This window comes from Coregonus lavaretus, assembly GCF_964263955.1.
Source record: "Coregonus lavaretus genome assembly, chromosome: 28".
Taxonomy (NCBI): domain Eukaryota; kingdom Metazoa; phylum Chordata; class Actinopteri; order Salmoniformes; family Salmonidae; genus Coregonus; species Coregonus lavaretus.
The window spans coordinates 10,177,405-10,204,880 of NC_140015.1; the positions used below are offsets into that span (position 1 = coordinate 10,177,405).

General features: G+C 44.6%; 1 protein-coding gene across 4 annotated transcripts; it reads left to right on the top strand.

Annotated features, from left to right (window-relative positions):
• On the top strand, window positions 1-27,261 carry LOC311103498 (uncharacterized protein). 4 transcript variants are annotated; one of them, XM_084145068.1, is made up of 10 exons: window positions 185-1,837; window positions 10,378-10,442; window positions 11,869-11,973; window positions 13,396-13,521; window positions 16,576-16,721; window positions 23,710-23,878; window positions 24,695-24,823; window positions 25,130-25,265; window positions 26,001-26,153; window positions 26,339-27,253. In XM_084145068.1, the coding sequence occupies exons 1-9, from the start codon at window positions 267-269 to the stop codon at window positions 26,128-26,130; spliced, it is 2,577 nt and encodes an 858-aa protein (XP_084001194.1). In that variant the 5' UTR covers window positions 185-266; the 3' UTR covers window positions 26,131-26,153; window positions 26,339-27,253. The 4 variants fall into 4 exon arrangements, with proteins under 4 accessions (XP_084001196.1, XP_084001195.1, XP_084001197.1 ...); XM_084145069.1 differs by lacking the exon at window positions 11,869-11,973 and having other exon boundaries at window positions 3-1,837; XM_084145070.1 differs by lacking the exons at window positions 11,869-11,973; window positions 13,396-13,521 and having other exon boundaries at window positions 1-1,837; window positions 26,339-27,261.
• Window positions 27,262-27,476: the final 215 nt, after the last annotated feature.

Here is a 27,476-nt window from a genome sequence, read left to right on the forward strand (position 1 = left end):
CTAGTGCGCGAGCCACCCATTACATCCATGTTGTCTACGAAGAGGGAATCGGCGTCAGCAATACTGACGGAACGTTTTAGATGTGTTTTTGTTTATTCGCATACATTTATCAGATTTTTTCCCACAAGGAATATGGAACTTTAAATGACTGTCGTGTATGTAGAATGATGTGTTTGCAGTCAGCAACCGTGCTATTTATTTTTCTTAATGTTATGTAAGAACATAGACGGTACGCGGCGCCTCTTGTTCCGAATTGAGGAGTAATAATGAATAACGCGCAAGATATGTCTCCTGATTTTGTCTTGATGCGCTTGGTTTCTGCGGCTGAATATGACCGATTGGACGAGGAGAATTTGACGTCGGGCGGTGGAGTGGTTTCCGGATTCGGGAAAGCTGTCTTGGGTAATCATGGCAACAATATCAACAATGGGTTTGAATTTGATCCTAACAACCCCACAGCAGGCCCGGCGATTCCGAGCAATCCCTCCCCGCACTATAGTTCACAGGTCGAGAGCAGGACGGGAGCCTTTGACAGCGGCTTTATGCTGACTCGACCCTCAGCGTCTGACGCGCCTCAACCACCCGGATTTGCCGTGGCTCAGCGCTTCGATTTCCCTCATGGCGCGGGCAGAGGTTCGCGGGCTCAGCTCATGGTGTTTCAGAACCTCCTTAGGACAAGCGACGGTATTTTGGAATGCGGTCTCGAGCAACCTCCTGGCTTCCAGGTAAGTGAGGCTGAGAAACAGGAAGCCAGTTCTGCCTGTGTCATGATGACCAGTGACAACAACATGGATGTGCAACACCAGAGGCTTCAGTGGCACCCCATCATGAAGCTGTCCAAGGTGGTCGCAGATGCCGGTGACCTGGCTGGAGAGGGAGATGGCCTCTGCCACCAGCACCGCCTGGTCACTGACGCCATGGACTGGCCTCCGCTCCTGGACAAGTCCCTCCGCTTTGGCATCCTGGACCCCAGGAAGACCTGTTCAACAGGGGACACAAACTACCACCACCACCTGGATGACACTGTGCTCAACCTGGCCCGGAGGCTGGGGGAGCTGGGCCAGGCCTCGGAGATGCTGCTGAAGGAGGGAGGAGAGATGCCTCGCTGTTCCTGTCAAAGCATCCTGGCTTCGGCAACGGTGGGCATGGGCCCCGGAGAGGACCCTAGTGAGACAAGTGACGCCCTCCTGGTGCTGGAGGGCCTGGGCTCAGAGGAAGTTGGGGAGCTGGGGATGGGCGGGGAGGAGTTTAAAGGTGGTGTCCCCAGGCAGGAGGGCGAGATGGAAACGGGGCAGGACGGGCAGGGGGCTTTCTCCAGCGGTTCCCTCACAGGGCTAATGAGGCAGGTACACAGGCTGGCCGGGGAGGCCTGTAACTGTGACCCCCAGGTGTGTCCCTCCCCTTTGGAAACCCTGGGCTCTGCTGCAGCCTTAACATCATCTTCCCTGTCTCTGGCCTCCTCTAACACCACGAGACAGCAGGCAGTGGAAGCCTCCGCCACCCTTTCTGGCACCTTACCTTCACAGGACCCCCCCAGCCAAACCTCCCAGTCCCAGCCCCAAAGCAGGGCCACCACGCCGAAGTTAGGGGTGATGTTGCGAGCTGCCTCACCCTTAGTAGTAGAGGGGGCAGCAGGGGGTGAGAAGACGACCAGAGGGAAGTCCAGGAAAGGCTCTCTGAAGATCCGTCTGAGCAAACTATTCCGGACCAAGAGCAGCAGCGGCTCCAGTCATCTACTGGACAAGAGGCCCTCGCTGGCCTCCTCCACCTCCTCTGGGGGCAGCCTGATGGATGTGTGGGGCTCCGGATCCACCAATACAGACCAGGACACAGGGAGGTGAGGTTAAGGAGAGGGAAGGGGACAGCTCTGACTGGGTCTCAAATAGTGTTGGTCTAGCCGAGGGGACTGGGAGAGGACAGGGTGGTAAGGCTGAGGGTACGGGACAGCTCTGCTGTCTCAGCTAGTGTTGGCCTAGTACAGTTATCATTATACTGTTATTAGAAGGTAAGCTAACAAGGGATTATTGTAGCGCTAGAGGCACTAAAACAATGTGGGCGTAGTAGAGTTATTATTATAGAAGTTAAGCTATTGGTAACCAAATGAATGATGATTATAGTGCTAAAGGCACTGAAGGTAGACTAGTGGTTAGTGGAACCGCAGTCAATTTTCCCTGTGAGAGACAAACATTTAGATATGGGAGCTCTTAGCTCACCTCGTCAACAAAATCACAAGTTACTCCTCTTATTCAGCTGTTTTATAATAAACTTTTAAAACAGGACAAGAAAGGTGATTAACTTATCATGTTCTTAAAGAACCATGCTGGAACTTGGGCCTATTGAGTAGACCATATGCTACAGTACAGTCAGTGGTGTAAAGTACTTAAGTAAAAATACTTTAAAGTACTACTTAAGTAGTTTTTGGGGGTATCTGTACTTTACTATTTATATTTTTGACAACTTTTACTTTTACTCCACTACATTCCTAAAGAAAATAATGTACTTTTTACTCCATACATTTTCCCTGACACCCAAAAGTACTCGTTACATTTTGAATGCTTAACAGGACAGGAAAATTATCCTATTCACGCACTTATCAAGAGAACATCCCAGGTCATCCCTACTGCCTCTGATCTGTGGACAGGAAAATTATCCTATTCACGCACTTATCAAGAGAACATCCCAGGTCATCCCTACTGCCTCTGATCTGGTGGACTCACTAAACACAAATGCTTCATTTGTCAATTATGTTGGAAAAATGTGCCATCTGGTTTGCCTAATATAAGTATTTTGGAATGATTTATACTTTTACTTTTGATACTTAAGTATATTTAAAATCAAATACTTTTAGACTTTTACTCAAATAGTATTTTACTGGGTGACTTTCACTTTTACATGAGTAATTTTCTATTAAAGTATCTTTACTTTTACTCAAGTATGGCAATTTGGTACTTTTCCCACCACTGAGTACAGTAACATTTGAGAGGGTGATGACTCCAAATCATTTGACTTTGATTACTAACTTAATCCACTGTAGGCCTAGTATCTACATTAGGCATTCTAAACTCCCAAATCAATGAAGATTCGAAATGTCAACCAATGTTGCCATAGTTGTGTGTTTGTTCACAGATAAATGTAGTTTAGGGCAGTTACCTGTAGACACCTGTTATGATGTAGCCTTGACATCATGCTCCATAGTTACTGAGATATTCTGGCATCCAAAATACAGCACGTTGCATTTCACCACCTTGTATTATTTGGCCTACCTCGGCACCATCCTGGTTCTATACTGTGTGTGCTGAAGCAACATTTCCTACCGTTGTCAAGCCAAGGCCATACAGTCTGGCATCATGACAATGAACAAACATAGAGACAAGTTTATTAAAAGCACAAACAGACAGAAGCAGCAGGCAAAGGCTACCTCACCACTTCTTAGTGTATGTAGCCTAGGCTATCCACTCCATTTGGTCATCAACAGAAGCCTCTGGGGGCATCTTCTGGGCTTGCCACACCATCACTCATGCCATACTAATGCCTTGTTTTCATCCTCATGCTGTTGGAGGCTTTTGTTTGTGTCCGAGGGATCTTGGTAAGATTTTTCCTAATATATCTAATCCCAGAGAGTGGCCCATGTTGGCTTATAGGCTACAGCTTTGGCAGGAATCCACCGCAGTATAACTGTGCCCATTTGGTTGCCAATTGCCACCTTAGACATGTGGTTCACTTCATTCGCCGTGTAAATTTGGCCTAACAAATTTGTCATGAATACAGTATGTTGCTGTACCTTTTGAAAGCAAAGCAAGCAGCTGGCCATAGCAAGGACATGAGCGTAGTATAGCCTTTTTCATTTTCTAGATGCCCTCAGAGCATTGTTTTGCTTTATGTTGTCAAAAGTCAGGGGAAACAGTTGGAGCTAGTTTTAATGAGTTCAGCCCACGGATGTTAGACCAACTGCCAGTACAGTATGTGCATTCATTCAACATGTCCTTTGAGAAATGTTAATGTCTGGAATTTTCAAGGTGTATAAGGGCTAGGCTACATTAAAAAGGCTAAAAGCCCAAAATACTAGTATCACCAAACCTAGTTCTTCTGAAATGCATACACTAGCACTTTCCTCTTCTAACATCTCTGCTAATAGTAGTCACACATCTCTTGAAGTTTTAACTAGCTAGCTAACGTTATGTGTGCTCATGAACTCGGGTCAATCAACAACAGCCTTGTTAGCTAGCTAGCTAGGATGTTTTTTTGTTCAGTTTGTGGCATATGTGGCTTTGACCAATTTTGATATGTGCACTTTGATTTATATCATATGTGGCTTGTTGCATGTGTAGCCTACAATATTCACACAGTATCATACTGTATTATAAGCTAGACAACCTCAGGGTGACAGTGCATAGCTAGCTATTATTTTTTATTGTGAGACCTGTTTGATTTCCTCAGGGTTCAAAAGCCCTTAGTTTTGTTTAGACATGATTCATGCTCAATGTTTCTCTTTATGGCAGGGTGCATTCTGACCCTCCCCCCATCCCTGTCCTCTTAAGATGGTACGGGCCCTCGTCAAAAGTAGTGCGCTATAGGGAATGGGGTGCCATTTTCAAATCAAATCAAATGTTATTTGTCACATACGTGTTTAGCAGATGTTATTGCAGGTGTAGCTAAATTCCTTGGGATAGAAACTGGGCTTGTTCGACAGTGCGGGCAACAGCTGAAAAACGGATCTACAAATAACCTTGCATCATAAATACAACTAGCAAGGCCTACTTATTATTTATAGGTTAGTCATCACAATTTACCCACAATGCATCATGGATGTGATGCCATAGAGATAGATAGAGGACTCTAGTGCCCGAAAGCTCATTTTAACATGGGCAGCGCCATTGAGGACTTTCAGCATTTTGAAGTAATCAACTGGGTGGGACTTCCTATGGGTTAAGAAAGGATCACATGATTTTTTTGTTTTTTTTTGTTATTATTATTATTTTTGGTCATTTAGCAGACGCTCCTATCCAGAGCGACTTACATGATTCCATCCAGGTCATCAGGAGGGATCAGATAATGAATTATACTCATGAGGAAACATTCCATAAATGCAGGTGGCAGTAAATTGCCAACCTTGGCTTTATACCTGTTCAAAGTGTGCACCTTATCAGTATGTTTGCCAACCACTGAGGTATAATAAGAACTGGAGACTGTGTCCAATATGTTTGATCATTGTTCGCATACGCCGATTTATGGACTGTCTATATCCGGTTCACATGCGCACTAGCACTCAGTGCACACAGAGAGCAGCAACGACGTCATCCAAAAACATGGCAGACATTGGATGAATATAAAATGTTAATATGTCCGGCTGTGTGTGTGATCGAAAAAAAATACATAATCAGCCTCAACGATTTATTATTTTAATAATTCAATGGATGTTTTGTGCACAAATGTGATGACCAAAGTTTCTTATTAGGAATTTTCAGATATGACTTCTCTATTGTCTTTCTGGGCCTGGCGTCAGTTAAACTGCCGTACCGAAGCAAAACTGTAGGAGCAGTCAACCTTGCTTCTAGACCAGAACCCAGGCCCCTTATAGAAGTAGTAGAAGAAGAAAATGGACTATTTCAAAATGCCTAAATGGCGCTGCCCGTGCTCTCACAGACACCACAATGGGACAGATACAATGATGCCATGTCTATCTACAGTTGAAGTCGGAAGTTTACATACACCTTAGCCAAATGGATTTAAACTCAGTTTTTCACAATTCCTGACATTTAATCCTAGTAAAAATGCCCTGTTTTAGGTCAGTTAGGATCACCACTTTATTTTAAGAATGTGAAAATGTCAGAATAATAGTAGAGTGATTTATTTAAGCTTTTATTTCTTTAATCACATTCCCAGTGGGTCAGAAGTTTACATACACTCAATTAGTATTTGGTAGCATTGCCTTTAAATTCTTTAACTTGGGTCAAACGTGTCGGGTAGCCTTCCACAAGCTCCCACAATAAGTTGGGTGAATTTTGGCCCATTCCTCCTCACAGAGCTGGTGTAACTGAGTCAGGTTTGTAGGCCCCCTTGCTCGCACACACTTTTTCAGTTCTGCCCACAAATGTTCTATAGGATTGAGGTCAGGGCTTTGTGATGGCCACTCCAATACCTTTACTTTGTTGTCCTTAAGCCATTTTGCCACAATTTTGGAAGTATGGTTGGGGTCATTGTCCATTTGGAAGACCCATTTGCGACCAAGCTTTAACTTCCTGACTGATGTCTTGAGATGTTGCTTCAATATATCCACATAATTTTCCTTCCTCATGATGCCATCTATTTTGTGAAGTGCACCAGTCCTTCCTGCAGCAAAGCACCCCCACAGCATGATGCTGCCACCCTTGTGCTTCACGGTTGAGATGGTGTTCTTCGGCTTGCAAGTCCCCCCTTTTTCCTCCAAACATAACGATGGTCATTATGGCCAAACCGTTATATTTTTGTTTCATCAGACCAGAGGACATTTCTCCAAAAAGTACGATCTTTGTCCCCATGTGCAGTTGCAAACCGTAGTCTGGCTTTTTTATGGCAGTTTTGGTGCTGTGGCTTCTTCCTTGCTGAGCGGCCTTTCAGGTTATGTCGATATAGGACTCGTTTTACTGTGGATATACAGTGAGGGAAAAAATTATTTGATCCCCTGCTGATTTTGTACGTTTGCCCACTGACAAAGAAATGATCAGTCTATAATTTTAATGGTAGGTTTATTTGAACAGTGAGAGACAGAATAACAACAACAAAATCCAGAAAAACGCATGTCAAAAATGTTATACATTGATTTGCATTTGCAAGGGAAATAAGTATTTGACCCCCTCTCAATCAGAAAGATTTCTGGCTCCCAGGTGTCTTTTTATACAGCTAACGAGCTGAGATTAGGAGCACACTCTTAAAGGGAGTGCTCCTAATCTCAGCTTGTTACCTGTATAAAAGACACCTGTCCACAGAAGCAATCAATCAATCAGATTCCAAACTCTCCACCATGACCAAAGAGCTCTCCAAGGATGTCAGGGACAAGATTGTAGACCTACACAAGGCTGGAATGGGCTACAAGACCATCGCCAAGCAGCTTGGTGAGAAGGTGACAACAGTTGGTGCGATTATTCGCAAATGGAAGAAACACAAAAGAACTGTCAATCTCCCAATGGCCTGGGGCTCCATGCAAGATCTCACCTTGTGGAGTTGCAATGATCATGAGAACGGTGAGGAATCAGCCCAGAACTACACTGGAGGATCTTGTCAATGATCTCAAGGCATCTGGAACCATAGTCAACAAGAAAACAATTGGTAACACACTACGCCGTGAAGGACTCAAATCCTGCAGCGCCCGCAAGGTCCCCCTGCTCAAGAAAGCACATACACAGGCCCGTCTGAAGTTTGCCAATGAACATCTGAATGATTCAGAGGAGAACTGGGTGAAAGTGTTGTGGTCAGATGAGACCAAAATGGAGCTCTTTGGCATCAACTCAACTCGCCGTGTTTGGAGGAGGAGGAATGCTGCCTATGACCCCAAGAACACCATCCCCACCGTCAAACATGGAGGTGGAAACATTATGCTTTGGGGGTGTTTTTCTGCTAAAGGGACAGGACCACTTCACCGCATGAAAGGGACGATGGACGGGGCCATGTACCGTCAAATCTTGGGTGAGAACCTACTTCCCTCAGCCAGGGCATTGAAAATGGGTCGTGGATGGGTATTCCAGCATGACAATGACCGAAAACACACGGCCAAGGCAACAAATGAGTGGCTCAAGAAGAAGCACATTAAGGTCCTGGAGTAGTCTAGCCAGTCTCCAGACCTTAATCCCATAGAAAATCTGTGGAGGGAGCTGAATGTTCGAGTTGCCAAACGTCAGCCTCAAAACCTTAATGACTTGGAGAAGATCTGCAAAGAGGAGTGGGACAAAATCCCTCCTGAGATGTGTGCAAACCTGGTGGCCAACTTCAAGAAACGTCTGACCTCTGTGATTGCCAACAAGGGTTTTGCCACCAAGTAATAAGTAATGTTTTGCAGAGGGGTCAAATACTTATTTCCCTCATTAAAATGCAAATCAATTTATAACATTTTAGATGTGTTTTTCTGGATTTTTTTGTTGTTTTTCTGTCTCTCACTGTTCAAATAAACCTACCATTAGAATTATAGACTGATCATTTCTTTGTCAGTGGGCAAACGTACAAAATCAGCAGGGGATCAAATACTTTTTTCCCTCACTGTAGATTATTTTGTACCTGTTTCCTCCAGCATCTTCACAAGGTCCTTTGCTGTTGTTCTGGGATTGATTTGCACTTTTCGCACCAAAGTACATTCATCTCTAGGAGACAGAACGTGTCTCCTTCCTGAGCAGTATGACGGCTGCGTGGTCCCATGGTGTTTATACTTGCGTACTATTGTTTGTACAGATGAACGTGGTACCTTCAGGCGTTTGGAAATTGCTCCCAAGGATGAACCAGACTTGTGGATGTCTACAATTCTTTTTCTGAGGTCTTGGCTGATTTATTTTGATATTCGCACTGAGTTTGAAGGTAGGCCTTGAAATACATCCACAGGTACACCTCCAATTGACAAATGATGTAAATTAGCCTATCAGAAGCTTCTAAAGCCATGACATCCTTTTCTGGAATTTTCCAAGCTGTTTAAAGGCACAGTCAACTTAGTGTATGTAAACTTCTGACCCACTGGAATTGTGATACATTGAAATAATCTGTCTATAAACAATTTATTGGAAAAATTACTTGTCATGCACAAAGTAGATGTCCTAACCGACTTGCCAAAACGATTTGTTAACAAGACATTTGTGGAGTTGTTGAAAAATTTGTTTTAATGACTCCAACCTAAGTGTATGTAAACTAGGTCCCCTGTAGCTCAGTTGGTAGAGCTTGTGCGTTCGTTTCCCACGGGGGGGCAGTATGAAAAATGTATGCACTCACTAACTGTAAGTCGCTCTGGATAAGAGCGTCTGCTAAATGACTAAAATGTAAATGTAAATCTCGTGCATATCTAATTTCTGTCATGTTTTGTTTTTATATATTTTAGTTTTTTAATGTTGGGACAACTGGCATCTTATTTGACCATTCAAACGCTGGCTGGCTGGCTGGCTTGCTGTAGTCAAATCTAGGCCAGGTTCATGATCTAACCCAGCCAGTTATCATCATGTCTGTCTGTCTGTCTGAGCACTGTTCTCCCTAGTTGCTATAGTCTCAACTGTGTTCTCATGTTTCCTTTGATTCAGTATGCACAAACCTGAGATGTGCCGTTGCTGAACACTGAACATGATGGGAAACCAGTGTTCTACTCCAGGCAGTTTCCTCTCTCCCTGCTTTCGGCGAACATGGCTCCTCTTTTAAGCGAGGGAAAGGGTGTGGGGAGGGAGGTGCGATTGTGGGAAGGAGTTTGTAGGTGGCGGGGGGTGGGTATCAGCTGCTGTTTACCCCGCTGTGCGTCAGGCTTAGCTCAAGTGGCATGCTGGGTATTCGCCACTAGCACTGTCTCTCTCTCACACACACACAAGCAGGCCCCCGCTGCACAGAGCAAAGGAATCTGGCAGCCAGCAAGGCACAGCTATCACCCAGCTAGGCCTTCCAGAAGCTTCCCAAAAAATCCCCAAATGTGAAAGACTGTGGCGGTGGTGCTTTGTTTTAGGGGGAAGAGTTAAGCTAAGGAGGGCTATCCAAACAAGAAGTTACGGCACAGAAATGCTATAATCAACAAAGGATCATGTCATCAGAGGAGCTCATAGTGCTTCTTCATATCAGTTTAATAGCATAATTCTTAAGCATGTCTTCTTGCTTCAGAAAATAGGCTATTTATTTTTTAAATCAAATAAGTCCAATGCTGATGCTCAAATAATGACAAAGATGGCTGAAATGCAAAACCATCAAGAAGGCTCGACTGACTTCATTTTTAACCAATCAAGTCTGTTTGAATAGACAACAACACTCAAACGCTGTTCTCCCTAGTTCTCTCAATTATAATTTTGCTTCGGTGGCTGCTGACTTCACAGGGTCAGTGTAAGTGACCCTGCTTAAAAAAGAAACAAGCCGATTTTGAGGGCAGTCTGGTAGATCATGGCTGTTCAGGTCAACTAGCCAGAGGGCAGCATCTGACCCACTACATCCCAGAGGGGTGGGTGGCAGAGATGGATCTCAGTCCTTGGTGTTGAGGCAGTGTACCCTTGAGAAATAGGCCACTGGTTTCTCCTGTACCAGCTACAGTAGCTCATACAGTAGAAGGGTTGAAAAGACACGAGGCTGAGAGAGGTGGTTCAAAATGAATGGTGTGGGATTGAAGTGTAGCTGATAACTTGTGCTTAGGGCTATATAAGGGCTTATCTTATGTTTTTACCCTCTCTCTCTCCACAGCAAACTCCAGCTCTCCAGGCCCCAAAGTGCCTTCTCTCCGGTGGCCTTCAGTCCTGCCTTCACCGGTAATTGTGTGTACTTGAGTGTTTGTGCACTTCTATTTCTGAATGTGGCGTTAGGTTTATGTCGATCTATATGGGTTGGTAATGGGTGCTTGTACTATGGAGAATGTGCGACTCATGTGCATGTACACTTACACTACCGTTCAAAAGTTTGGGGTCACTTAGAAATGTCATTTTTTTCGAAAAAGAAAAGCCATTTTTTTGTCCATTTAAAATAACATCAAATTGATCAAAAATACAGTGTATACATTGTTAATGTTGTAAATGGCTATTGTAGCTGGAAACGGCTGATAAAAAAAAAAAAGGAATATCTACATGGGCACACAGAGGCCCATTATCAGCAACTATCAGTCCTGTGTTCCAATGGCACGTTGTGTTTGCTAATCCAAGTTTATCATTTTAAAAGGCGAATTGATCATTAGAAAACCCTTTTGCAGCTTCATTAAATAGTACCCGCAAAACACCAGTCTCAACGTCAACAGTGAAGAGGCGACTCCAGGATGCTGACCTTCTAGGCAGAGTTTCAAAGAAAAAGCCATATCACAGACTGCCCATCTTAATCTTTTATTTTTATTGGCCAGTCTGAGATATGGCTTTTTCTTTGCAACTCTGCCTAGAAAGTCACCATCCTGGAGTCGCCTCATCACTGTTGACATTGAGACTGGTGTTTTGCGGGTACTATTTAATGAAGCTGCCAGTTGAGGACCTGTGAGGCGTCTGTTTCTAAAACTAGACACTAATGTATTTGTCCTCTTGCCAGTTGTGCACCGGGGCCTCCCACTCCTCTTTCTATTCTGGTTAGAGCCAGTTTGCGCTGTTCTGTGAAGGGAGTAGTACACAGTGTTGTACGAGATCTTCAGTTTCTTGGCAATTTCTCGCATGGAATAGCCTTAATTTCTCAGAACAAGAATAGACTGACGAGTTTCAGAAGAAAGTGATTTGTTTCTGGCCATTTTGAGCCTGTAATCGAACCCACAATTGCTGATGCTCCAGATACTCAACTAGTCTCAAGAAGGCCAGTTTTATTGCTTCTTTAATCAGCACAACAGTTTTCAGCTGTGCTAACATAATTGCAAAAGGGTTTTCTAATGATCAATTAGCCTTTTTAAAATGATAAACTTGGATTAGCAAACACAACGTGCCATTGGAACACAGGACTGATGGTTGCTGATAATGGGCCTCTGTACGCTTATGTAGATACTCCATAAAAAATCAGCCATTTCCATAGCCATTTACAACATTAACAATGTCTACACTGTATTTCTGATCAATTTGATGTTATTTTAATGTACAACAAAATAGCTTTTCTTTCAAAAACAAGGACATTTCTAAGTGACCCCAAACTTTTGAACGGTAGTGTATAGGATCTCTTGCTCTTTTTTTCACTCTCTCTGTTTCAAATTTTCTATCACTGGATCTCTCCCTCCAGGTGAGACTGTGTCCCTGGTAGATGTGGATATTTCTCGTAGAGGGGTGAACTCTCTGCACCCCCCGACACCTCCACCTCCGCCCAGACGAAGCCTCAGTCTGCTGGGTACTTTCCTCTCTTTCTTGCTTACATTTCTTTTGTCACGTCACCCTCTTCTTCTCTAGATGCTACTCTGCTGCTGGGATGTCCCTTTTCACCTTTCTGTGCTTTCTCATTTTACACAAACATTGGTGCAAATACAGAAATATATTGAGGATTTGTATAAGGGCCAGATGTTAAAAAATATATATATCTTGGAGGGTTAGAAAAGGTGGTCAGGAGTTAAGCATGGTTAGTTTCTCAATCTCAATAGCAGTAGTTGCTGCCTCAGTGTTTTATAGTTGGCATGTGTGTAACGGTTCACTGTGTAAACCAATTTCAGAAACTCAATAGGAATATATACGTGATTGGACAGACACTAACACATTTATGGTTCGGTGCCACTTGGGTTTACAGTACAACAATGACTCATTGGTTTTCTGTGACTTCAAATGCATTCGGCCTTGTGACTTACGGTACAGGGTCAGAATTGCAGAACTGAATTTGTTTTGGTTTAAGAAGCACTCAGTTCTCTCTCTCTCGCTCTCTCTGTGTGTGTGTGTGTGTGTGTTGCTCCTAGCGTTCCTGTCTGTATTGCAACTGAGTCATCTATCTGTTCCTCTTTCTGTTGGCTGTATTGGCCTCAGACGAGGTGTGGGTTTCTTTCTTAAGGCCATGTTCTAGTAGGTTAGCACTAATTAGCATTAGTAATGTGGTCGATGCCAAGGCAGAGACCGTCATCAGACTGAAGATACACACAAGTCACGATGCAGTCAGGATCAGACCACGGTCTGGAGAGCACTTGCGTTGCTGGGGTACAGGTTGTTTTTGTATGACTAAAGATCCCACATTTTCCTATTAGCTTACTTCATACCTATGCTTCTAGCTACTAAAGCCATTCTGGTTCCTCTGCCTGGACATCCGGCCACACTTCCTCAACACACGACAATCATTAGGGGCTTAACATCCAGTGTGTGATAGAGGTTTTGTCCGTTACTGTGGGATGACAGCAACATTGTGGAGGACATATGAGACTAAGGGATTGGGGTAGAGATGGGTATTTGCTCAATGCCTTGCTATGCCAATGTCTATCCAGCTTGGGGATCTGTCACTGCTTTCTTCATATGCTCTGCCTGGTGTCATTGTCGCTCTGAGGCTTGATTGTAACATCACTGTGTGTCGGGGTCCCACTTCTGACGCCAACAGCACCCAGTTTGGATGTGAGACAAACATTTAGGATCCATTCTTGTGGTTCTTCTGAGGCAAAATGTCACCTATATAATGTTACCACCAACAGTCCCTTATCTTGTAGTGTGACATTCAGCCATCAGTATGATTAACTTCAAAGGAAGCCACGTCAATAGAGGAAGCCCACATTGCCTTTTGATCTTCGTTCAGGTTGGTGGCTGGCCTCTTAACGCCTGTGCCTCCCGCTGTGCTCTGTTCCAGATGACTTTGGTGGGCCGCAGCCTGGTCCTTTCCTAGAGAGTGGCGTGGGGGCCTCCATGCAGTCGCTGCCCCTACGGCCGCCTCTTCCCTCCCATGCCTTCATCCAGCATAGCCTCAGCCTCAATGGTAAGAGCACAGCCTGGGCAAGCGAGGTCAAGGGGGCTTACCAGTGGGGCACAGAGAGAGACTCATAAAGACATAGGCTGGAGAATTGAAAAATCCTAGAAAATGTTTTAGAAGGGTACACAGTTCATTTTACTGTGACATACAGTGGGGGAAAAAAAGTATTTAGTCAGCCACCAATTGTGCAAGTTCTCCCACTTAAAAAGATGAGAGAGGCCTGTAGTTTTCGTCATAGGTACACGTCGACTATGACAGACAAAATGAGAAAAAAAAATCCAGAAAATCACATTGTAGGATTTTTAATGAATTTATTTGCAAATTATGGTGGAAAATAAGTATTTGGTCAATAACAAAAGTTTCTCAATACTTTGTTATATACCCTTTGTTGGCAATGACACAGGTCAAACGTTTTCTGTAAGTCTTCACAAGGTTTTCACACACTGTTGCTGGTATTTTGGCCCATTCCTCCATGCAGATCTCCTCTAGAGCAGGGATGTTTTGGGGCTGTCGCTGGGCAACACGGACTTTCAACTCCCTCCAAAGATTTTCTATGGGGTTGAGATCTGGAGACTGGCTAGGCCACTCCAGGACCTTGAAATGCTTCTTACGAAGCCACTCCTTCGTTGCCCGGGCGGTGTGTTTGGGATCATTGTCATGCTGAAAGACCCAGCCACGTTTCATCTTCAATGCCCTTGCTGATGGAAGGAGGTTTTCACTCAAAATCTCACGATACATGGCCCCATTCATTCTTTCCTTTACACGGATCAGTCGTCCTGGTCCCTTTGCAGAAAAACAGCCCCAAAGCATGATGTTTCCACCCCCATGCTTCACAGTATGTATGGTGTTCTTTGGATGCAACTCAGCATTCTTTGTCCTCCAAACACGACGAGTTGAGTTTTTACCAAAAAGTTCTATTTTCGTTTCATCTGACCATATGACATTCTCCCAATCCTCTTCTGGATCATCCAAATGCACTCTAGCAAACTTCAGACGGGCCTGGACATGTACTGGCGGCGTAGTGTGTTACTGATGGTAGGCTTTGTTACTTTGGTCCCAGCTCTCTGCAGGTCATTCACTAGGTCCCCCCGTGTGGTTCTGGGATTTTTGCTCACCGTTCTTGTGATCATTTTGACCCCACGGGGTGAGATCTTGCGTGGAGCCCCAGATCGAGGGAGATTATCAGTGGTCTTGTATGTCTTCCATTTCCTAATAATTGCTCCCACAGTTGATTTCTTCAAACCAAGCTGCTTACCTATTGCAGATTCAGTCTTCCCAGCCTGGTGCAGGTCTACAATTTTGTTTCTGGTGTCCTTTGACAGCTCTTTGGTCTTGGCCATAGTGGAGTTTGGAGTGTGACTGTTTGAGGTTATGGACAGGCGTCTTTTATACTGATAACATGTTCAAACAGGTGCCATTAATACAGGTAACGAGTGGAGGACAGAGGAGCCTCTTAAAGAAGAAGTTACAGGTCTGTGAGAGCCAGAAATCTTGCTTGTTTGTAGGTGACCAAATACTTATTTTCCACCATAATTTGCAAAAAAATCATAAAAAATCCTACAATGTGATTTTCTGGAGAAAAAAAATCTCAATTTGTCTGTCATAGTTGACGTGTACCTATGATGAAAATTACAGGCCTCTCTCATCTTTTTAAGTGGGAGTACTTGCACAATTGGTGGCTGACTAAATACTTTTTTCCCCCACTGTATCTAACTAATTTCAATAAATTCACTAATTTGCTGTAAATCAACTCAATAGAAGAAAATGGCCAGTTTTCTCATGTAGTGAAGGGGTTAAATATAAGTTGCATTGATTCACCAGCAGTTCATTTGAACTTCTATTGTTTGAGACCCAACAAATACAGTAGGAGAAGAGAGCCAATACAACTTGCTAATGGGAACAATCTATCATAGGTAATGCAATGTACTATGACATAGAGGTTGACATTTGAATGTCCCCTCTTCTGTTTTTACATTGTTATAAAGTATGTGGTAATTACGTTGGTGCAAAGCCAGTATTGTTTCTGGACACTTTAATGAGTTTGGTAAACCGATATTCCGCTACAGTAGGGTTAATGTTTGGGCTATTATTGCTTTCCCTAACAGGGCTTCTTCTTCCTGCTGTGCCCATCTGCATATGCACATACAGACTACTAGCATTGGTATTTGTATTATCTACTGAGGTACAGGATATAATCAGAAATGAGTGTGTGTATGTAGAGCTGACGCATTTCCGTATTCTTCACAATTCCGTATTCTGACGCAGAATCATATGTCCTTCTACATTGATGTCTCAACATTGTGGAACATTGCAACCTCCTGAATAAGCCCCAGCAGGTTTACCGGACCATTTCTCTTGCTTTAATAGGGTAGGTTCAAAGAAAGGCCTTGGCAAAGTGGTGTGATCAGAGGCAGCAGGGAAGGAGAAGTAACATAGGTGTTCCTAATGAAGAATCAGATTTAGAAAGAGGCAGATAATGATACTCATTATCATTTGAGGAAAAGGATAGCATTGATGGCCATCTCTGGAAAATGGCAAAATTATAGTTTAATCGTAGATAGCACATGGAATGTATGATTGTGCCCAGTTAAGCCTGGTCAATTTGCATGATGTTAAAATGTGTATGGTTGAATGATTTGGTGATTATATTCAGACAGACTGGTGAGATTGTCAGAGACCGAGACAGATTAAGTGATGATATCCATTTAATGGCCATCTGTACCTGAGATGGACATGAATTCATAGGCTACACCAGCACATGCATGATACAGATGTATTCATTATATTATCACAGACATGTCATTACACACAATATTTTAACCTATAACGGAGGCTCCACATTGTTTCTAGGTAGGTCACATAGTCAGGACAATGACGCACTTACCCTGAGGTACACACTTGCTCATGCTTCTTTTAAGCAGGGTGAATTTATGGCTAATTTGGCAACAATTTCTAGAAATACCATGTGTTTCTAATACCGATTTACAGAAAGTTCTCGTCGGCACCAGTGAGAGTGAATGATGAACCCTGGACCTGAGTGTGTGTGGCTCTGTGTTTCAGATACGTTCCTGCGGGGTCTCCCCCGGCCCATCTCGCTGCCTGGCAACGGCCAGAACCCGTCCCGGGTGGACCAGCGCCCCCTGCTGTGCCCACTGAGCCGCCCCGATGCCAGCAGCTTTGCCACCAGCCTCCGAGAACTGGAAAAAGTAGGACATGTCACGTGTACATAGGCACATTAACGTTATTGCAGACAGTGCTAGGTTCAGACACAGTCTATTCCCTCTAAGCTGCGCGCGAGTGCAGAGAAGCACGAGATTGAACTTGAATTGCCAATGTTAGCCACTTTCAAGGCAACATACCAAAACAAAAACGAGCTATGCAAGACTTAGTATGCAAAACTAACTATGCAAGCGATTTTCTTGTAGGCAGAACGTACCGGAGTAGGATTCTGTTGCATTGACAGGCACGACTCAGCCCATACTCTACAGACCTGTGCGGCATAACCTATCAGAGCTGTAGTATCCCTATATGCAAATAGGCCATTGCCATACAGTGCATTCGGAAAGTATTCATACCCTTGACCTTTTCCACATTTTGTTACGTTACAGCCTTATTCTAAAATGGATTAAATAAATAAAAAATCCTCATCAATCTACACACAATATCCCATAATGACAAAGCGAAAACATGTTTTTTGAAATTTTTGCGAATTTATAAAAAACAAGAAACAGAAATACCTTATTTACGTAAGTATTCAGACCCTTTGCTATGAGACTCTAAATTGAGCTCAGGTGCATCCTGTTTCCATTGATCATCCTTAAGATGTTTTTACAACTTGATTGGAGTCCACCTGTGGTAAATTCAATTGATTGGACATGATTTGGAAAGGCACACACCTGTCTATATACAGTTGAAGTCGGAAGTTTACATACACCTTAGCCAAATAAATTTAAACTCAGTTTTTCACAATGCCTGACATTTAATCCTAGTACAAATTCCCTGTCTTTGGTCAGTTAGGGTCACCACTTTATTTTAAGAATGTGAAATGTCAGAATAATAGTATAATTATTTATTTCAGCTTTTATTTATTTCATCACATTCCCAGTGGGTCAGAAGTTTACATACACTCAATTAGTATTTGGTAGCATTGCCTTTGAATTGTTTAACTTGGGTCAAATGTTTTGGGTAGACTTCCACAAGCTTCCCACAATAAGTTGGGTGAATTTTGGCCCATTCCTCCTGACAGAGCTGGTGTAACTGAGTCAGGTTTGTAGGCCTCCTTGCTCGCACACTCTTTTTCAGTTCTGCCCACACATTTTCTATAGGATTGAGGTCCGGGCTTTGTGACGGCCACTCCAATACCTTGGCTTTGTTGTCCTTAAACCATTTTGCCACAACTTTGGAAGTATGCTTGGGGTCATTGTCCATTTGGAAGACCCATTTGCGACCAAGCTTTAACTTCCTGACTGATGTCTTGAGATGTTGCTTCAATATATCCACATAATTTTCCTTCCTCATGATGCCATCTATTTTGTGAAGTGCACCAGTCCTTCCTGCAGCAAAGCACCCCCACAGCATGATGCTGCCACCCCCATGCTTCACGGTTGGGATGGTGTTCTTCGGCTTGCAAGCCTTCCCCTTTTTCCTCCAAACATAACGATGGTCATTATGGCCAAAGAGTTCTATTTTTGTTTCATCAGACCAGAGGACATTTCTCCAAAAAGTAAGATCTTTGTCCCCATGTGCAGTTGCAAACCGTAGTCTGGCTTTTTTATGGCGGTTTTGGAGCAGTGGCCTTTTCAGGTTATAGATATAGGACTCATTTTACTGTGGATATAGATACTTTTGTACCTGTTTCCTCCAGCATCTTCACAAGGTCCTTTGCTGCTGTTCTGGGATTGATTTGCACTTTCTGCACCAAAGTACGTTCATCTCTAGGAGACACAACGCGTCTCCTTCCTGAGCGGTATGATGGCTGCGTGGTCCCATGGTGTTTATACTTGCATACTATTGTTTGTACAGATGAACGTGGTACCTTCAGGCATTTGGAAATTGCTCCCAAGGGTGAACCAGACTTGTGGAGGTCTACAAATTTAATTTGGCTAATTTTCTGTTGATTTTCCAATGATGTCAAGCAAAGAGGCACTGAGTTTGAAGGTAGGCCTTGAAATACATCCACAGGTACACCTCCAATTGACTCAAATAATGTCAATTAGCCTATCATAAGCTTCTAAAGCCATGACATAATTTTCTGGAATTTTCCAAGCTGTTTAGAGGCAAAGTCAACTTAATGTATGTAAACTTCTGTCCCACTGGAATTGTGATACAGTGAATTATAAGTGAAATAATCTGTCTGTAAACAATTGTTGGAAGAATTACTTGTGTCATGCACAAAGTAGATGTCCTAACCGACTTGCCAAAACTATAGTTTGTTAACAAGAAATTTGTGGAGTGGTTGAAAAACAAGTTTTAATTACTCAAACCTAAATATATGTAAAATTCCGATTTCAACTGTAAGGTCCCACAGTTGACAGTGCATGTCAGAGCAAAAACCAAGCCATGAGGTCGAAGGAATTGTCCGTAGAGCTCCAAGACAGGATTGTGTCGAGGCACAGATATGGGGAAGGGTACCAAAAAATGTCTGCAGCATTGAAGGTCCCCAAGAACACAATGGCCTCCATCATTCTTAAATGGAAGAAGTTTGGAACCACCAAGACTCTTCCTAGAGCTGGCCGCTTGGCCAAACTGAGCAATCGGGGGAGAAGGGCCTTGGTCAGGGAGAGGACAGAGCTCCAGAGTTCATCTGTGGCAATGGGAGAACCTTCCAGAAGGACAACCATCTCTGCAGCACTCCACCAATCAGGCATTTATGGTAGAGTGGCCAGATGGAAGGCACTCCTCAGTAAAAGGCACATGACAGCCCGCTTGGAGTTTGCCAAAAGGCACCTAAAGGACTCTCAGACCAAGAGAAACATGCCAAGCGTCATGTCTGGAGGAAACCTGGCACCATCCTTACGGTGAAGCATGGTGGTGGCAGCATCATGCTGTGGGGATGTTTTTCAGCGGCAGGGATTGGGAGACTAGTCAGGATCGAGGGAAAGATGAACAGAGTAAAGTACAGAGAAATCCTTGATGAAAACCTGCTCCAGAGCGTTGAGGACCTCAGACTGTAGCGAAGGTTCACCTTCCAACAGGACAACGACCCTAAGCACAGCCAAGACAACGTACGAGTGGCTTTGGGACAAGTCTCTGAATGTCCTTGAGTGGCCCAGGCAGAACACGGACTTGAATCCGATTGAACATCTCTGGAGAGACCTGAAAATAGCTGTGCAGCGACGCTCCCCATCCAACCTGACAGAGCTTGAGAGGATCTGCAGAGAAGAATGGGAGAAACTCCCCAAATAGAGGTGTGCGAAGCTTGTAGCGTTTTACTCAGGAAGACTGGAGGCTGTAATCGCTGCCAAAGGTGCTTCAACAAAGTACTGGGTAAAGGGTCTGAATACTTGTGTAAATGTGATATTTCCGTTTTTGTTTTATACACTGCTCAAAGAAATTAAGGGAACACTTAAACAACACAATGTAACTCCAAGTCAATCACACTTCTGTGAAATCAAACTGTCCACTTAGGAAGCAACACTGATTGACAATACATTTCACATGCTGTTGTGCAAATGGAATAGACAACAGGTGGAAATTATAGGCAATTAGCAAGACACCCCCAATAAAGGACTGGTTTTGCAGGTGGTGACCACAGACCACTTCTCAGTTCCTATGCTTCCTGGCTGATGTTTTGGTCACTTTTGAACGCTGGCGGTGCTTTCACTCTAGTGGTAGCATGAGACGGAGTCTACAACCCACACAAGTGGCTCAGGTAGTGCAGCTCATCCAGGATGGCACATCAATGCGAGCTGTGGCAAGAAGGTTTGCTGTGTCTGTCAGCGTAGTGTCCAGAGCATGGAGGCGCTACCAGGAGACAGGCCAGTACATCAGGAGACGTGGAGGAGGCCGTAAGAGGGCAACAACCCAGCAGCAGGACCGCTACCTCCGCCTTTGTGCAAGGAGGAGCAGGAGGAGCACTGCCAGAGCCCTGCAAAATGACCTCCAGCAGGCCACAAATGTGCATTTGTCTGCTCAAACGGTCAGAAACAGACTCCATGAGGGTGGTATGAGGGCCCGACGTACACAGGTGGGGGTTGTGCTTACAGCCCAACACCGTGCAGGACGTTTGGCATTTGCCAGAGAACACCAAGATTGGCAAATTCGCCACTGGCGCCCTGTGCTCTTCACAGATGAAAGCAGGTTCACACTGAGCACATGACAGACGTGACAGAGTCTGGAGACGCCATGGAGAACGTTCTGCTGCCTGCAACATCCTCCATCATGACCGGTTTGGCGGTGGGTCAGTCATGGTGTGGGGTGGCATTTCTTTGGGGGGCCGCACAGCCCTCCATGTGCTCGCCAGAGGTAGCCTGACTGCCATTAGGTACCGAGATGAGATCCTCAGACCCCTTGTGAGACCATATGCTGGTGCGGTTGGCCCTGGGTTCCTCCTAATGCAAGACAATGCTAGACCTCATGTGGCTGGAGTGTGTCAGCAGTTCCTGCAAGAGGAAGGCATTGATGCTATGGACTGGCCCGCCCGTTCCCCAGACCTGAATCCAATTGAGCACATCTGGGACATCATGTCTCGCTCCATCCACCAACGCCACGTTGCACCACAGACTGTCCAGGAGTTGGCGGATGCTTTAGTCCAGGTCTGGGAGGAGATCCCTCAGGAGACCATTCGCCACCTCATCAGGAGCATGCCCAGGCGTTGTAGGGAGGTCATACAGGCACGTGGAGGCCACACACACTACTGAGCCTCATTTTGACTTGTTTTAAGGACATTACATCAAAGTTGGATCTGCCTGTAATGTGGTTTTCCAATTTAATTTTGAGGGTGACTCCAAATCCAGACCTCCATGGGTTGATACATTTGATTTCCATTGATAATTTTTGTGTGATTTTGTTGTCAGCACATTCAACTAACTATGTAAAGAAAAAAGTATTTAATAAGATTATTTCATTCATTCAGATCTAGGATGTGTTATTTTAGTGTTCCCTTTATTTTTTTGAGCAGTGTATATAACTTTGCACACATTTCTAAAAACCTGTTTTTGCTTTGTCGTTATGGGGTATTGTGAGGGGGGAAAAAAAACAATTTAATCCCTTTTAGAATAAGTCTGTAACGTAACAAAATGTGGAAAAAGTAAAGAGGTCTGAATACTTTCCGAATGCACTGTATATGGAGCTGTGCCATTCACTTTGAACTGGACTGTGTTTACTGCATGAGTGGTCACGAGTAGATGCGCTTGTTTTGAGATCAAAGCGAGAGCTGCATGTAGCCATGTCTGCACATTTGTTAATATTATTTGCTAGTAAGTGAGGTATTGTGTGGTTGCTTCCTACAAGAGCACAAAACGTGCATGTCTAACCATCTTTGAAAAGTGAGTCAGGTAAAGAGCATTTTTTCTTATAGGGGCAGTGTTGTATTTTGAGACAGGCTTGAATAAGCTAAGTCGCCAATAGGCAGAGGGTAGCATAATTTGTCTGATTCTCTGTAATAATGGTATGGGAATAATATTGAACTTTATTTTGTAAAGTGGTTTCTTGCATCAAACAACACATTTTCAGTCACTTCCTTGACGAGTAGATAAACAGGTTAATGCCAAGCCCTGCATGTTTATTTTCAAAAGTCTCATGGAATGTAGGCCTACGTTGAACACCACACATTGGCTGCTACTGTAGGCTGAATGATAGAACAGCTATTTCCATGTTAAAATGTTATGGGACGCATTTTCTCCATTGTTTTTGGGACTCATTTTCTCCAGGCCGCTCTGATAGGCCTACATTATGATCAAATAGCCACAGTAGCCTACTTGGCCACTGTTGTAACTCTAACTTAAAGTGGGTACAGCCACAGTGTTCACAATAAACGCACAGCAGAAGTTGCACAGAATTTTCACAACATTCAAGTTTGCACTCAGCAGACCTGAAATTGGCTCAGTGCCAAAACATTTTTGAGGGAACATTGGACACGGTGCTAGGTACAGACACGGTGCTAGGTACAGACACGGTGCTAGGTACAGACACAGTGCTAGGTTCAGACAAATCAAATGTATTTATAAAGCCCTTTTTACATCAGCAGATGTCAAAGTGCTTATACAGAAACCCAGCCTTAAACCCCAAACAGCATGCAATGCAGATGTAGAAACACGGTGGCTAGGAAGAACTCCCTAGAAAGGCAGGAACCTAGGAAGAAACCTAGAGAGGAACCAGGCTCTGAGGGGTGGCCAGTCCTCTTCTGGCTGTGCCGGGTGGAGATTATAAGAGTGCATGGCCGTTAAGGCCAGATCGTTCTTCAAGATGTTCAAACGTTCATAGATGAACAGCAGGGTCAAATAATAATCAGTGGTTGTAGAGGGTGCAACAGGTCAGCACCTCAGGAGTAAATGTCAGTTGGCTTTTCATAGCCGAGCATTCGGAGGAAATGTCAGTTGGCTTTTCATAGCCGAGCATTCAGAGGTCGAGACAGCAGGTGCGGTAGAGAAAGAGAGGGAGGGAGGGAGAGAGAGTGGGTCGAAAACAGCAGGTCCGGGACAAGGTAGTGCGTCCGGTGAACAGGTCAGGGTTCCATAGCCAATGGCAAAACGTCAGAAACTGGATCAGCAGCACGACCAGGTGAACTGAGGACAGCCAGGAGTCATCAGGCCAGGTAGTCCTGAGGCATGGTCCTAGGGCTCAGGTCCTCCGAGAGAGATGGGAGAATTAGATGGAGCATACTTAAGTTCACACAGGACACCAGATAAGACAGGAGAATTTCTCCAGATAGGACAGACTGACCCTAGCCCCCTGGCACATAGACTATTGCAGCATAGATACTGGAGGCTGAGACGGAGGGACTCGGGGACACTGTGGCACCGTCGGACAATACCCCCAGACAGGGCCAACCAGGCAGGATATAACCCCCCCCCACTTTGCCAAAGCACAGCCCCCACACCACTAGAGGGATATCAACAGACCACCAACTTACTACCCTGAGACAAGGCTGAGTATAGACACGGAGCTAGGTTCAGACACGGAGCTAGGTTCAGACACAGAGCTAGGTTCAGTTAGATAAGACTGAGATAATAACAATAATCTGTGTGATCATAGTGTGGCTGGTACTGGGGTCCTATGAACTGGGAGGATGCAGAGATGAAGCTGAAGGCCAAGCCAGATGGCTCGTTCCTGGTGAGGGACAGCTCTGACCCCCGCTACATCCTCAGCCTCAGCTTCCGCTCCCAGGGAGTCACACACCACACACGCATGGAGCACTACAGAGGTGAGTTACACACGCACGCGCACCCACACACACACACACACACACAGGCATACACACACGCTATATGTACTCTACATTAGGGGTGTTTCAATCTGGCTATACTCGTAATCGTATCCGTAAATTGACAGTTGAAAGTCGAATCGGATGATACTCGTGATCAGAAAAGATCTCCCTGCACGTTTATAGACCAAACAAGCTGCAGATAAGGAGCAGCGCGCTGAGGGGTGTCTGTCTGTCTGTTTCTGTGTGCAGCGGGCAAACAAGTTTGCTGTCACTCAGTCAGAATTTCCATCGGCGTGTCATCTTTTTCCCTGCCCTAGCCCCGCTTGTTAGATATGATGTACATTGACAGCAGGCTACTTGCAAACGTCCTCGCCTTTTTGATTTCTCCTAGTAGCAGGCAAACAGGAGGCAGCAGCAATCTGAATGATCAGACTGAAACATGCGAGGAGAAGTGATCGGGTGAAATTATGAAGCGACGCTCTATCCAATCAGAACAGCAGGATCAACATACAGGCCGCCCTTTTACAGACAGGCAAACGAGCCAGTTGAGTTATTTAGACCACGTAGCACCTCACACTTGATTAAAAGATGCGCGCTGGCACCCGAATGTTACTTTTTTCCTCCCCGATCACAACCAAAAATACTCTGATCACAATACTGCTTTGGTCCGACTACTCGGCACACCCTCTACATGCGCTCTCATGCAGTACTTTGTACTAAAGATGTAAGACGTGTACACACACTTTTTGGATGGTTTCCTGTTGTGTCTTTATGGTGTCTGATTGATTGGTCTTTTTCTCAATTTCTTCACAGGAACCTTCAGCCTCTGGTGTCACCCAAAGTTTGAGGACCGCTGTCATTCTGTGGTGGAGTTTATAGAACGGGCCATCATGCACTCCAAGAATGGAAAATTCCTCTACTTCCTGCGCTCACGGGTCCCAGGTAAGAACCCACTAATCAGTGGGACACTGCTAAATGACAGCCCTGTCACTGTATATGGATCTGAATCATAGATTACATACAGCACCATTTAAAGTTGCTATTACTAACACCTATTTAGCACGTGGTTATCATAATTAATTAGGCGTTAGGTTTGTTTTGACTTTACTATATTTTTTCAATTAGTGTTGTATTTATATGTGGTGGAGGATGTACTTCACTTTCTAGGGTAGAATTGAGTATGCTTATGATGTGTGTTCCTGCCAATGATGTACATGAATATGTCTGTGACTATGGTTCCTCCTCCAGGCCTCCCCCCGACCCCGGTCCAGCTACTGTACCCAGTGTCCCGCTTCAGCAGTGTCAAGTCCCTGCAGCACCTCTGTCGCTTCTGCATTCGCCAGCTGGTCCGCATAGACCACATCCAGGAGCTCCCGCTGCCCACGTATGTAGAAACACAACACAGATCTGACTACATTATAGAAACACAACATCACATCCAAGAGCTCCGGCTGCCCATGTACATGCACTGCCCTGCCTGTATAGACCAGTGACCCATGATATAGTGCGACATATAGTGCCCTCTAGTGTACAAACTAAATGAAACATTTACATTTTAGTCATTTAGCAGACGCTTTTATCCAGAGCGACTTACAGTTAGTGAGTGCATACATTCATTAAAAAAAAAATCATACTGGCCCCCCGTGGGAATCGAACCCACAACCCTGGCGTTGCAAACGCCATGCTCTACCAACTGAGCTACATCCCTGCCGGCCATTCCCTCCCCTACCCTGGACGACGCTGGGCCAATTGTGCGCCGCCCCATGGGTCTACGGTCGCGGCCGGCTACAGCAGAACCTGGATTCGAACCAGGATCTCTAGTGGCACAGCTAGCACTGCGATGCAGTGCCTGCGCCCACTAGACCACCTTATTCCAAAGACAGACTAAATATAATCAACACAACAAATGTACATTTAAATAACCACATAGGCAGGCCAAAATGGCTCCACAAGATATTGGGATTTGTGTACTGTGGTGGGAGTGTTTAAGATACTGACATAATGGAAGATTTTCATAGTGTGTATTGGGATGGTTATATTTTCTATCCGTTAATATGTACAGGCAGACAGTTTTGCATTGGAAGGCCATGTATAAACTGTACCCTCTCTCTTCCCGTAGGCCCCTCATAGTCTACCTGCGAAAGTTCTACTACTACGATCCTGAGGAGGAGATGTACATGTCAATCAAGGAGACGGGGCGGGACACGACCATCCAACCGGCGACTGCCCAGCCAGAGTCTCAAACGTAGCACTTGGAAGATCATTGGATCAAGTGAGTGATGGACGCTTGGGCCACCAATCGAGCAGTGTTGTTAAATACGTTTATACTGAAATACTGTATTCGGTACATTATACAATTTACTTTTCCATATATTTTCAATGAAATATTGTGGTGTGCATTGTTTAGTGTGGCCACTGGTCAGTGCATATAATGTCCTTATCCTTTGTTGACTGCAGGTTTTTTATACACGTGGGACAGCTTACCTGAAGACTGATGGTGACTGTGATTGGGGACAGTCTCGCTCAAACCCTCTTGTGCCAGACTGTGCACCAATCAGCGCTCTTGGTTGACTCGGTATCCGGACGTCTGGGGCAGGGTTTTAGATGATCCACCCTCCTCCCTTTTTGATCGGCCCACAGAAACTGGAGGAGGGGCAGGGGATGAGGAAACTCCACCCACCCAGTGAGGAGGATATCTGACCACGGGGCTGAACTGGAAGAGCTGACTGACTACTTGCCATTGTGCTAACTACAGTAAGCCCCCAACTAAGACTGGACATCACTGAAACATTGTGGAAACGTCACATGTACTTGAGTAGGAAGAACATTTAATCTGAAACGAGCACACCCTTGAGCTGGAGGCTAAGACGATAGCTTGAGGGTCGAAGTATATGGAACCAAATCAGTTTGGAAAACGATGCACTTGTCCTTTTTTTGTACCCCTGCTCTGAAAAGGTCTGAAAAAAGGGACAGCTCGTTGTTTGGACCAGAGTATAAGAAGTTGTCTACTGTATGTCAGCCAAGGCGGAGAAGCTGTACACACCTTTCTGATATGATGCATTCTCAAGTACATAGAAATATACCTTTTTTTGTTGTTTCCTCTTAAAATATTTGGTTGCCACAGATTTGATCTGCACCTTTTGAATTGACTGCGTGAGCTGTGTGTATGTGTGCGTGCCTGTATGTGTGTGTAAATACTGTATGTTGGCGTTAGCTGTTGGTGGCTAACCAGAGTTATTTGGTGGCGTAACATCACTGGAGGATGTCATGGTTGGCTCGCAACTCTGGAATTGAACTGGAATTCTCTTGCTATACTGTCATTGAGCAAATGCGTTACCTGAACAAATAATAATAAAACTGTTGATGGAATTTAAAACATGAGAAAAGCCTCTTACTTTTTATCTATTGCTGGGATTCAATCCAAGGCGCCTGTCTGTCTGTGCTTGTGATTGTCACCAAACACACTACTACAGAACTAAGTTTTTCTTCTTCACTACGGTAATGTTGGTAAGTAGACACTAGTTGGCGCCAGAACCCTGAGGAGGACCAAATAATACCATCCTGCAGTCTACATTTTACATTACATTTTACATTT

Coding starts and splice junctions, on each gene's coding strand:
- LOC311103498 (XM_084145068.1), top strand. CDS start 267: ATGAATAACGCGCAAGATATGTCTCCTGATTTTGTCTTGATGCGCTTG. Junction 16,722..23,709: donor GCCTCCGAGAACTGGAAAAA/GTAGGACATGTC, acceptor GTGTGATCATAG/TGTGGCTGGTACTGGGGTCC. Junction 23,879..24,694: donor ACGCATGGAGCACTACAGAG/GTGAGTTACACA, acceptor ATTTCTTCACAG/GAACCTTCAGCCTCTGGTGT.